This window comes from Pleurodeles waltl, chromosome 6 (genome assembly GCF_031143425.1).
Source record: "Pleurodeles waltl isolate 20211129_DDA chromosome 6, aPleWal1.hap1.20221129, whole genome shotgun sequence".
Taxonomy (NCBI): domain Eukaryota; kingdom Metazoa; phylum Chordata; class Amphibia; order Caudata; family Salamandridae; genus Pleurodeles; species Pleurodeles waltl.
In genome coordinates this window covers 14141330-14154280 of record NC_090445.1, presented here as the reverse complement: position 1 = coordinate 14154280, position 12951 = coordinate 14141330, and the positions used below count along the sequence as shown (strand labels likewise).

The following is a 12951-nucleotide window of genomic DNA, read 5'->3' as shown; positions in this document are numbered from 1 at the left end:
GTAGTAGCAGTGATGTTTGAAGGAGGTGATCGGTTCCAGTAGCGTGAGGTATACATTGAAGTGGAGGAGGAAGTGATTGCAGATTCTTTAGAGACTCCTGCTGTTGAGAGAAAAACATTAGAGCAAATAGAACACTTGACATTTCAATACACACTGAAAACCAAAAGGTTCTACCACAATCTAGACAAGAGTAAACCTCGAATATTTTTTATAGCTCCTCCGTCTAGGAGATAGCATTCTGTTTAACACCAAGCCAAATCTTAACCAATAAGAGATCCTCCTGGTTGGCACAGCAACATCTGCAGTCACACGCTGTGCATAGATTTTGTAGCAGTGTCCTCTTGTGGGAGGCAGGATGAAGAAGGAGCGTGCATGCCAACAGGTGCTGAAGTGCTTTGTTTGTTTGAATGTCGAGACAGTAATGTTTGGTGAACATGTGTCTGGAGGACCATGTGGCAGCCCTGCAGATGTCATTGATTGAGACATTTGCTATGAAGGTGAGTGTTGCTGCCATTTCTACTCATGGAATGTGCTCTTGGTCTCTCCTCCAGGGTCGCTCCAGCTGCTGCGACATTTGAGCTATTCCTTTATCACTGATGATCCCTTGGTAGTTGGATCAAATGAAAGGAAGAATTGGTTGGTCTTGGGGATTGCTTTGGTTTCTTGTGTGTAGCACATCACGGTCCTTCTGACATCTAGCGTGTGTAGGGCACGCTCTGCGTGGGAGTTTGGGTGTTGGGAGAGCCCCAACAGTGTTACTGCCTTGTTGACATCGAAATGTGACATCACCTTGGGCAGGAAATTATGATTAGTTCTCATTACCATCCTGTCCATGTGAATCTGAATGTATGGTTCTTGCACAGGTAGGGCCTGTATCCCGTTCACTGAGCGCAACTGAGGTGAGGACTTGTAGCCCTGCACATGGGTTCGAAGGGTGACTTTCTAAACTGCTTAAAAAAACAGATTGATGTTCCATCTAGGTGTGGGTGATGCTAGTTCCCCCAGCAACTGGTGGTTTGGGAAACAAAGTCTTGGAATTTTTAGTTGCATTATGTTGTGAACAGGTCCACCGGCAGGGAACTCGACTTTGGGAAGATCCAATGTAGTATCTGTGGGAGGCGTTGTTTGCCTGCTCAGTTTGTCCACCTCTGTGTTCTCCACTCCTAATAGGTGGATCATCACTAACATCATGTTCCTTTGTATCCCCCTTGTCCACATCTCCTGTGCTAGACTGTATAGCGTGTGATCTTTTCGCTCCTTGTTTGTTGAGGTAGAACATGGTGGTAGTGTATTCCGTTTGTATTTGTACCATATTCCCTTTGACTTGTGATTGAAAAAAAAACCACTGCATTGAGTTCTAGGATGTGTGCGTTTCACTGCATAGCCCAAGCTTCACAGGCTCCTGATGTTCATGTGTGCTCCCCACCCAGTGAGGGACGTGTTTGTTGTAATGGTAACAGTGGCACCTGGTTGTCTGAAAGATCCGTCTATTGTGATGTTCCACCATTGCATCTCCTTGTTGGTTACAACCACTAGATCCTCCCAACTCCCCAATGCTTGTGACCAGTATCTGTACATCCATTCCTGGATCGGTCTCACGCGGAACCGGCCATTTGATGGTAGTGTTATACATCATGCCCACAAGTTTACTCATGGTCAGAGCTTGCTGATAGAGGCAAAGTTGCCCTGCTATTGCCTGGATTCACTTGCATGGGGAGGCCTCTTTTCTGTTTTGAGTCTGGCCTAGCTCCTAGAAAAGTCTATTCCCTTTCCAGTATCGCAGATGATTTTTCCCTTGTGATGGAGATACCAAGCTTGTACATTGTTTGCACAGTTCTGACATGACTGTTTTTATCCACCAGTCGTCTAGATAACAGTAGATGTGGATTCCCTTCCTTCTTAGATGTGCTGCCATAGCATCCAAGCACTTTCTGAATACCCAGGGTGTCGACCTAATCCCGAGTGACAGCAGTACGAACTGGTAATATACCTTGTCTACCACGACCCTTAAGAAATGTCTGTGCCATTTGTACATTGGCATATGTGGGTTTGAGATCTACTGTCCTCAGGTAATTCCCTTTCTTAAGGAGTGAAATGATGTCTTGCAATGCTGTCATCTGGAACTTGTGTCTCTTGATGTACCAGTGGAGGGCCCGGAGGCGCAGAATGAGCCATAAGGACAAGTCTGGTTTTGGCACTAGGAAGTAGAACGAATACGTGCCCTGTTCCTTTCTCTAGCGTTTTTCTATAGGAGGTTGTTGGCTTCTTTCCTCAAGTTAATGGTGTCCCAGTAGCATATTGAGTATCCACTTGTCGAAGATAATGTTTCGTCATTCCCTGCAGAATCCTCTAATTTTCCCCAATCTGTGTTACTTGTAGGGTCTGTTGCACTGCAAAGTCATTTGCTGGTGAGTATGGCACCTCTTAGTGCTGAAACTCTCCTATGCAACCTCCCTTGAAAGGGCTGCCTTTTTTGCTCTGTGTACTGCAGCATCCAGGGCTAACTTTAGGCTGGTGCTGGCGATTGCTTTTCCCTCCTTGATGATGGATTTCCCCCTCATTTGATATTGCTTTGGGAGGTGCTGTAAAAGACGTAGGGCCTGATTTAGATCTCAGTGGACGGGTACTCCATCACAACAGTGACGGATATCCCGTCCACCAAAATATAAATCCAATAGGTTATTATGAGATTTATATTTCGGAGGATGGGATATCTTTAATCGTTGTGACGGAGTAACCCGTTCGCCATAATCTAAATCAGGCCCTCCATCTCCTTCCACTGCTGATGGGCATTCCTATTCAGGAGTGTGTTCAAGTTGGCGATTCTTCACGTGACTGCCGACGAGCGTTACATCTTTCTGCCCACCAGGTTCACCCTCTTGCTCTCTTGATCAGGTGGTGGGCCCACTGATGCTGGTGAATTCCCTCATTTCCAAGCAGCGGACACAATGATAGGGTCGGCAGCCATCGATCCCCTGAAGTTGGAAGGGTATTTGGTGGAATGTATTTTCTTTTTTCTCCACACATGAAGTAGCTTGTTCTTTGAAGGCTTCCTTGCCCTGATCCAGTACATTTGGGAGCATTGGCAGGACTGACTTTTCCACTGTGATTCCCCTTGCTCCTCCTCTAGCTTGATGCCATATTTGTCTGCTGCCCGTTTCACCACCGCACAGTATACTGCAATGTCATCTGGTGGCGACATCCATGAGGGGTATGCGTCTACACCCTGCTCCTGGGAGTCTGTGTTAACATCCTGCCAGTCTTCGGAGGTGTTGGTCTCAAGCATCTCTTCCTAGAAGGAGCTTTCCTCAAAATAGCTTGTTCTTTGAAGGCTTCGTTCTACTGCTCCTCCACCAGCACTGGTGTTGATGGTAGCTCCAGCCAGGGCCCTTTGGTCTCAACCTGGTTTTTCTTTTGAGTGGTGGAGCAGAATCTCATATCTCCCATGCTCTTGAGCTCCTTTTGGTGATTAACTAGGTTTGTTACACATATTTTTATAGAAACAATGAAAATAAACAAAATACAACCGTAAAGTGGATATCACTGAGCCATTCAACCCAAACAGAAAAAGTCCATTCTTGCTGCACTAAACGCCAGTTCTGCTTCATCCATGTCTAGATATTGCTGTAATATTAGCCAGACAATCACTATCTCTCTTGCAGCCAAAGCCTGGAAAGGCCTCCCTCTGCACCTCGGGCCCTCCACTACTCTATAGGTGTTCCGTAGCATGCTGAAAACCTGGCTCTTCGACTGAGACCCTGGACTCTGCCAGACGGATGACAAGTCACGTTCTACAAGTTGAATGATTGACCATTGCCAAGCACGGGAAGCACCAGCTGAGAGTCCTCAGCACACATACTAATCTAATATGAAATACATAAAATATAAGATATGTAACCAGCGCCATCTGCAATTCATGCAATGCGTTCATATACATGTTTATTAGCAACGCTACGCTATCCACAGCGGGACACCAAGCTGTACCTGTATAGCTGTTCCATCGCTGACCATCTTGGAAGGCCCCGTAAGGACGAAAGACCTCACGCCACCTGTGGCAAGAACTGGTAACAGCGGCAAACAGCTGACGGAGGATGCTCTCAAAGGCAGCAGAAGGGGCAAGAAGCACTAAGAGCTGCTGACCACTCGCCTGCTGCTTTGAGCAACCTATCCCTGACATGAACTTCAGTACTCCTGTGGAAGGAAAGCAGACTGCACTTTCCCTAGGAAGCCATGTTGGAAGTTAAGTCACTACTTTCCCAGTAACCTTCACCAGGAAAGGAGTTCCTGAAATAAGGCTATAGCTGACAGGATTGGCCGGGCCATGAAAGGCCTTCTTCGATACTAGGTGACCCAAGATTTTTTTTGCAGGCCGAGTTGCAGCCTACCATAAACGAGCTGTTTGATCTCAGAAAGAGCCATAACTGGGCGAAGTCTCTTTAGCATAAAAGAAAGGACTTGGACCCACAGGGTACTGGTGGAATGGATTCTTTTAATGCCCTCAAGTTCTCCAGATTTAGGGGGTGATTCTAACCTCGGCGGGCGGCGGAGGCCGCCCGCCGAAGTTCCCCCACCAAAATACCGCTCCGCGGTCGAAAGACCGCTGAGGGTATTTTGGGATTTGCCCTGGGCTGGCGGGCGGCTGCCAAAAGGCTGCCCGCGAGCCCAGGGCAAATCAACCTTCCCACGAGGACGCCGGCTCAGAATTGAGCCGGCGTAGTGGGAAGGTGCGACGGGTGCAGTGGCACCCGTCACGTATTTCAGTGTCTGAAATACTTTGTGGGGCCCTCTTACGGGGGCCCCGTGGCACCCCCTACCGCCATCCTGTTCCTGGCGGGAGACCCGCCAGGAACAGGATGGCGGTAGGGGGTGTCAGAATCCCCATGGCGGCGGAGCGCGCTCCGCCGCCATGGAGGATTCTGCAGGGCAGCGGGAAACCGGCGGGAGACCGCCGGTTTCCCGCATCTGACCGCGGCCGAACCGCCGCGGTCAGAATGCCCTGCGGGGCACCGCCGGTCTGTCGGCGGTGCTCCCGCCGACCCTGGCCCCGGCGGTCTCGGACCGCCGGGGTCAGAATGACCCCCTAAATCTTGTTTGGGCAAATTGTGAAACAAGAGAGCAGTGAGAAAGACTAATGCACAGATTGCCCTCCAAAAAACCCAGAGTGAGGGAGATAATTCTTTAACAAATCATGGTTTTCAAGAGCAGAGCCACTGGGTTGACACGGGCTAGAAAGGGCACACAAAATGTTCAATCTTATGCAACATATTTAAAATGTGGAACTCATCTGAAATGCTCACCAATCCTCTTATATTAGAAACACTGGTGGAATCTTCCCTTACCAGGGTGACCACTTTGCTTTACATAGTATTGAATAATTATACAGTTTTCTGAGACAATTCCTGTATTTTTCGAGATTTTCTCCAATGCTTAATATCCATAAGCATAGGGAATTTGAAACAGAAGACCCTTTCCCCCTTAAATACATTGCAACTCGCTGTCTGCACAGATCCATCTTGCAAGCAGGCTGCCCACATGCAGTCAGACACACTTAAAACTAGAGGATTTAAAAGTAAGACACAAGTCTGAGTTTTTCTACAAAGTGCAACATGTTTATCTTCCAAACTGTCTTAAGACAAGAGGAAAAAAACCTGTCTATGAAATGCCAAATCAATATTCTTTCCAATTAACCCACACCTCAAAAACTAAAGATCCATTAAAAAAATTATAAATAAATAAAAAGTGTTTTCTCGTGCCATAAAGATTTCACAGAAATAGGCATAATTCGCTTACTTGTGTCCCCCATGATCAGTTTTTTCATCTTTATTTCAGACACCCCCAGCCCGCAGTAGGGCGGGCTGGGCGCCATTGGTTAAATGTGCACGGTTTGTGCAGATAAGCTTCCGCATGATGCCACATGCACCAGTCAGTACCGAGCAGCCTACACTGGCCTGCACGCCACAGCCCCAGGCACTTGGGAGACTCCCTTCTCCTTTGGTCTGCCCTTTGAAAAGGTCCTTTGCTGCTGCTTCCAGGTCTGCACAGATCACTGTTCGGTCTTTCTCCGTAAAATGCTAGATTCTTGCTTCCCCCCTGCAGTCGACATCACGCTCTCACTGCAGCTTGGTACCCAGTTTACGCTGTCGGTTTCTGCAAAAAGAACAGACAGGTCAGGACATGCAGTATCAGCATGCTGGCAGGCAGCTAAAATGAACTTCACTGGAAACAAAATTAGGTAAGCTGTGGAATCTCTCTGTCATGCCTCCATTTAGGTACAAGTCAGTTGCTCCAGCCATCAAAAGGTGAAACCTTTTTTCTATTTACCCTCCCTAACTACTCTTAAATTAACTCATCAGTTCCCAAAGACATGTTGGCACCCACTACTCTTAAGTAGTCAAAAGCCTAATATGCGCAGACACAAATCAAGCCAATGTGTGGCTTCCCAACCCGGATAAAGCAAGATGCCCATCAACTAAATCAAGTCGGGCTGCTATAAAGTCATTCTGCAGCATGGGATCCCTGTGCTACTAGGGGCAGTAGAATATTTACAGCAGACCTAGCAGCATGGAGTTCCCTTGAATTATTCTACCATCCTCAATGATGACAATCTCCCATGACAATGAAGAACAATTGTTGGCAAGAAATGTGCCTCCTCATTAATGCTGGCTAAACAGTTTCCGTGGGAGTCCCATCTCACAGCTCGCTAAAATTATAACAGTGAGAAGGATTTTTATGACTTGCAAATACATATAACACGCATTTTCAGCTCCCCTTAAGAGTAAACCGTAACACCTACCAATACCAACCCTCACCCTCACATTGATGGAAAATCAACCTCACCAGGAAGGTTACGCTCAAGTAATTGCCACGTTACTCGCTCAAAAGATCAATGCATCGATTAGGAAAAGGACTGACACCAACCAGATGTTAAATCCAGCGCTCTAAATGCTTTTGAAGCATTTTGATACACAAACTCCAGAGATGTAAGCTGGCAGTAATCAGGAATCTCAGGCTAGCTACAAACTTGAGCACATTCCCAGTTCAAGGAGCAGAATCAATTGATTAACATGTTCAACCCTCCCCCCTGCGGACCAGTGTCACACATGAGGAATACACAGGTTTGGACATTATAAGTACCATGATCTTTGGCCATTCCGCATATGCATCCATCAGGGACTTACTGAACAGACAACAATATATCGGGAACCACATAGCGAATGTAGAGTTTCCCACCTGTTGATAAGGATATTTGGACAACTGTTGTAAAATGCACAGTAACACAAATCCTTGAAGTTAACCAGCTTACCAACCAGAAAGGTGCCTCATGTTTACTAATATACCAGAAGTAAGCCACAGGGCTCTGTGTTATTTGCTTGGTAGGATACGTATTAAGAGCAACACATACGGCACAGTCACTGCAGGAAAGTACACATCTGTGGAAAGAAGGGCTGCCCAGTGCTCCGTCATCCTCACTACCTCAATCAATACCAAGGAAGCCTCACTGGTTTATGGGATCCCAGAAACACATTTCACACAAAGATTAGAACAAACACTGACCATCTACAGACATTTCCTTAGGTCGAGCTTTCCTGACGTGTTAGAATCGGTCTGGGCTTTTAACAACGGCCACCTCACGCCCATCACTACAACTCGCTCTTGGGCTTGCCCTTCAAGAATCCTTTGATGACATTGGTAACTGTTTTACGTTTGTCCTCATTGGGGAGGTTTTGTTGCCGCCTTGGCCATCGCCCCGGTTACATGGCTAATTGCACTTTTGCCAATAAGTTTGACTGCAAACAAACATTTTTCCTTTCGTGTCTCTTCGCACTGATGCTCATAGCTGCCATGGCGCTGTGAATGGGCTTCCTTATGTGAAACTGTTTTACTTCTCATTTTCAATTTATGTGGCAAGAAAACTTTCGTTAGGCGTTTACAACGCTAATAGCCCTAACTCAAGCAATTGCAAATGGTTGTTTATTTTATAGTCCCAATAAAACAAAAGTACTTTAAGACAGGTAGAAGGAGAGATCTCAACTGCCATTTTATTACCTACACTCCTGGTGCTACCAGAGGTGGGAAGCAGCTGTTAAATTGTAATGACCATAGCCATGATGGAGAACCAAGGCTACAGGTAAGCAGCTTTCCTCCTGCATCGTGGAATACCTACTACCATTAATACCGAACAGAATAGAGTGCTCATGCCCAGCTCCAGGTGGTTAAGTACGTTAGGAGGTTACAAATATAAATCACCATTGTGAAAACAACTCAACACATCCACTTAAACCTGTCCCACAGAAGAACCAAAAGTCGAGGGCAGAGCCAGCACAAACGTCAACGATGCTGGGTCAGCAATTATGAGAACTGAGAGAAAAACAGAAGTAGCTATTGTAGTCCTGCTGGTTGTTCTTTGGAAACAGCAGGTTATGATACCCCCAACCATGCGGATAGCTGGAAATATTTGTTTTTAACATGGTACACCTTACACCTAACCCCAGGTTGTGTGCCAGTGCTTTAGTGAATTGCACACTAGCGGGTCTTCCAGATCTAGGACTCCTGAAATGCTGCAGCACCAGCTGGGCAGATGCCTACCTAGGACCACTGCCATGCATGCTGCTGCCCTACACTAGGTGAAATGGAGACTGGGACATCAAGGAAGCCCAAGACTAGCAGTTTAGGGACAGCTGCCCTTTACTGAAGGACTAGTATGAAGTGCTGCTGACTGAGACCTGCAAGGAGGATACACTGAGGAAGTTTGCCCAAGAGCTAATGGGGTCTGCAGGCCAGCGGCCACAGCCATAAATGATGTCATCTGAATCACCCAAGGACTAAGGCATGTTGGTAACATCTAAGATCTCTGCTTGCTGTTGAGCCTGCATAGTCTCTCATTCCCAAGGAGTTTGTGGAAAACCAACCCAGAGGAAGACAAGTGTTCTTCCCTTAAATCTATGGTCTTTAAGCTAGGCCTCACTGATTGAGACTGGTCACACTATATTACTGACCTTTCCTATGATCTACCGCCCGAAAGGGAATTAAGTAAGGGTCTGGAAAACCCTAAACATGTGCTTCTCCAAGTCCTTGTGGGAATAAGCAAGGATTCCCATGTCCAAGAGGTGTGCGCTCGGCCAAACATTTTCACCACAATCTAAAAAGATATTGTCTCTGGGACACAAACCCTATGTGAAACAGTGAGTGGGCACTGGAGACTTTGAGCAACAAAGTGGCTACTTTGTAAAAGTTTCATACTGCAACAAGTTACATTTGGGCATCCAGTCGGAATTAATGTAACAAGTTGTTTGATACCTTACAGTATCAACTTTAGTAGTCCCACTCAGATGTTTGGAAGGCTGAGGTGTCCGCTTGTAACTCTGCACTCGCCAATGGGCAACTATCCTTTTCCACATTAACAACAATTGCCAGTTTATACGGTTGGAAGATGTAAAAGTACATGTTCCACCCTGCTTTGGGCTCGACAGGCTTACCTCAGAGGTGACTTACCGTACATATATTGAAAAGGAGACTTGGGCTTTGCCATTGCTTTAAATGGCAAAGTTGAGTTTGCTTACATTTATCTCTGCCCATTGACGGGCATGGTGAAGAGTTTCGGTTTGACCCTGTACTTACGCAGATGACACTCAAATTATTTTTTCCTTGTCATCTGCACAGGATCATGGACTTCTGATCTGAGCTCGGGCTCGAGTCGAGTGGCTACTTGGATGAATGCTAACTTGCTCAAGCTTAATGGTGGTAAGACAGAGGTCATGGTCCTGGGTAAGGATGCACAACTTTGGTGCCCTCAACACTGGCCAGATTCTTGGGGACCTCTCCCAATCTTGTCCTCCAAAAGGGAAGAACCTAGGCTTTGTTCAAAACAAAAAAAACTATTGATGAAGTGTCAGGTGTCTAAGGTGACCTCCACCTGCTTTGCTGTGCTAAAATGGGTGAGGAAGATCATCAGAATGATCCCTCAATCTGCTCAGAGGACTTTAGTTCAAGCCCTAATGTTATCACGTTCAGACTATAGTAACATACTTTGGAATAGATAAGGCTTCTATCAGATGCTGCAGATGGTTCAGAATTCAGTAGCCAGACAGCTCTCTCGGCTCCCTAAACATGCTTCAGTTTTTCACTTTCTCTTGTATCTACCTTGGCTTCCTGTCCTTAAACAAGTTCAATTTAGGGCTCTCTGCTCTATGTTTATGGCCATAGTCAAAATAGGTCCTCGTTACACTCTAGATCTTGTGACACTCTACATTCTGTTGCATTTCTTGAGGTCCTCCATCCTGGCTCTCTTCACTGTACCCAGGTTTCATCTGACCCCGATGGGAAAATGAGTCTGCAGTGCAGGGCCCAAAACAGTGGAATTCCCTCCCCAAATCTCTTGGGGACTGAACCCTCTGTTTGCATTAGCAAAGGCTTGAAGACATGGCTATTTTAGTTGACAACTTGGCTGTATGTCATGCTTAGCACCAGGAAAACCTTTTGGGTAGCTGTGCACTTTATAAGACTCACATATAATATTAAGAATAACTATAACAATATTAAATATAATAATGAATATAATGATACTAATAATAACCACAGGTGTTTTTAAAGTCCTAACCTTCCTCTGTAAGGGCCCCTGTCAAGTTACCCTTTTAAAGAACAAAATATGCAAGGCTTGGTTGGGGGTGTCACAGTCCTACCCAGAGTTCAGCTGTCTGTCCTGTTCTAATCCTGACCACACGAACCTGCGGGTGTCTGTCTTCTCAGACTCCCACCTGTACCTTGTACCCGAGGGATCATCCGGAGTCTGGGCTCAGTGGCTAACAGGCCACAATGATTATGTTACTTACCCAGCAAGCATCTGTTTGCGGGATTTGTAGTGCTGAAGATTCACGTGCTCGGCATACTCCTGCCATCTAGTGTTGAGTCCAGATGTGTGCAAGTTGTTTTCCTTCAAGGAAGTCTCGAGTCACGAAGTAAAGTGACTTCACTCTGTGATATTGAGCATGGGCATCAACTTCTTTGTTAAATTGTTTCCCTGCAGTCGGGTGAGAATAAACTGTGAGTAAGTGATACTAAAGAGATGTCCATGCACGTGTGAGTGAATAAGATACTGCAACGGCCACAGGTGTCCGAGGAGGAAGGAGGGCACATGTGAACCTACAGCCCTACATGCCACAAACAGATGTCTACAGAGTAAGTAACGTTTTCCATTTGGTGGCATGTGCGGCTGTAGATACACATGCTCTGCATAGTCTGTAAAGCAGAGTTTTCCAAAGAGTGGTGGCTAGCCTGTGGAGGTTGTAGTTGTTTGAAAAAGTGTATGTAACACGGCTTGTAATATGTTAGCTTTTTGGTGTGCTAAGACAGCCACACAGCAGTGTTTAGTGAAAGTGTGTGGAGTGCACCATGTAGCTGCTTTACAGATTTCACCTATTGGTGTATTGCCCAAAAAGTGCTCTAGGAGGTGTAGGCAAAGTTATTTTCAAGTTTGTGTAACAAGTCTGAATGCAATGGACTCGAGACGCCCAATTTAGATATGAGCTGCCCTGTGTAAGGGGGTGAAAAGGCAACAAAGAGTTGTTTGGTTTTACAAAACTCTTTAGGTTTGTCAAAATAATACATGAACACTCATAACATCAAATATGTGCAGGTCCCTTTCTGTAGCCAAAGCAAGTTGCATAAAGAAAACAGGTAGTTCAACTAACTGGTTCAGGTGGAAAGCTGAAACTACAGTTGGAAGGAATTTTGGGTTGGTACCAAGAACTACCCTGTCCTTGTGTAGCTGGAAGAAAGGTTCTTCCAAAGTTAGTTCCTAGAGCGCACTGACACATCTGAGTAATGTGACTGCTACTAAAAAAAAAGGTACTTTCCATGATAAAAGCTGGAAAGGGCATTTGTGTAAAGGTTCGAATGGTGGACCCATGAGTCTGGTAAATACAATGTTGAGATTCCAAGCTGGTGCAGGGAGTACCCTGGGTGGAACTATTCTCTTAAGGCATTACATGAATGCCCTAAATTACTGGTACGTTAAAGTTAAGTGTCTGTTTTGTAGATAAGCAGCTACTGCGGCTTAGTGTAGTCGTATCAACGTACACACTAAATCACAAGTGTGCAAATGTAGTAAGTTGCAAAAAATATTTTGCACAGTTGCTTTGAAAAGGTCAATATGTTTACTATGGCAGTAGAAAACAAATATTTTCCATTTAGCTGCATAACATGCTCTTTTAGGTTTACATGCTTCGTTGAGAATGGACATACATTCTTGCGGTAGGTTGAAGTGACCAAACTCTATGACTTCAGGAGCCAAATCGCAAGGTAGAGTTTCTTTGGATTTGTGTGTCTTATTTCCCCATGCTTCTGAGTGAGAAAATCCAGGTAGAGGGGAAGCTTCTCGTGGGGCAGTTCAGAGAGTTCGAGTAGTGTGGTGAACGATGGTTGTCGAGCCCAAGTAGGATCTACTAGAATGAGGGTGAGAGACGTTTGCCTGAGCCTCCGAACCACAAATAAAAGATAGGTGGAAAAGGGTAGGCAAATAACCCTGACCAGTTCATCCATAGAGCACTGCCCTAGGATAGAGGGTAATGGAGCAGGGAGGCAAAGCTTGGGCATTTTGCTTTGTTTGCAGCTGCAAATAATCTGTGTGTGGAAACCCCCATCTGTGAAAGTATGGGAGGAGGACTCGAGGATGGAGTTCCCACTCAACTTGTTGCTGCATCCTGCTGAGAAGGTTGACTAAAGTTTTGATCATGCCTTGGAGGTGTTCCACTAACAGGTGAATGTGGTGATGTATTGCCCAACCCCAAATTGACTAAGCTAGACGTGATAGTGGTAGAGCGTGTCCCCCCCCCTGTTTTTGTAGATACAACATGGCTTCTGTGTCGTCTGTCCTGACTCATAAAATCTTGCCAGCCAAGTCAATAAGAAAGGCCTAAAACGCTACATGAATGGCTTGAAGCTCTAAGTAGCTGA

At 45.8% G+C, this 12951-nt stretch overlaps 1 protein-coding gene across 1 annotated transcript in view; it reads right to left on the bottom strand.

Annotated features, from left to right (window-relative positions):
* Window positions 1–5587: 5587 nt before the first annotated feature.
* The window catches only part of DOLPP1 (dolichyldiphosphatase 1), a 72455-nt gene continuing 65091 nt past the window's right edge, over window positions 5588–12951 (bottom strand). Inside the window, exon 8 of the mRNA XM_069237046.1 lies at window positions 5588–6147. Coding sequence (XP_069093147.1) covers window positions 6111–6147 — 37 coding nt within the window. The 3' untranslated portion in view covers window positions 5588–6110. The remainder of the gene's footprint in view (window positions 6148–12951) is intronic.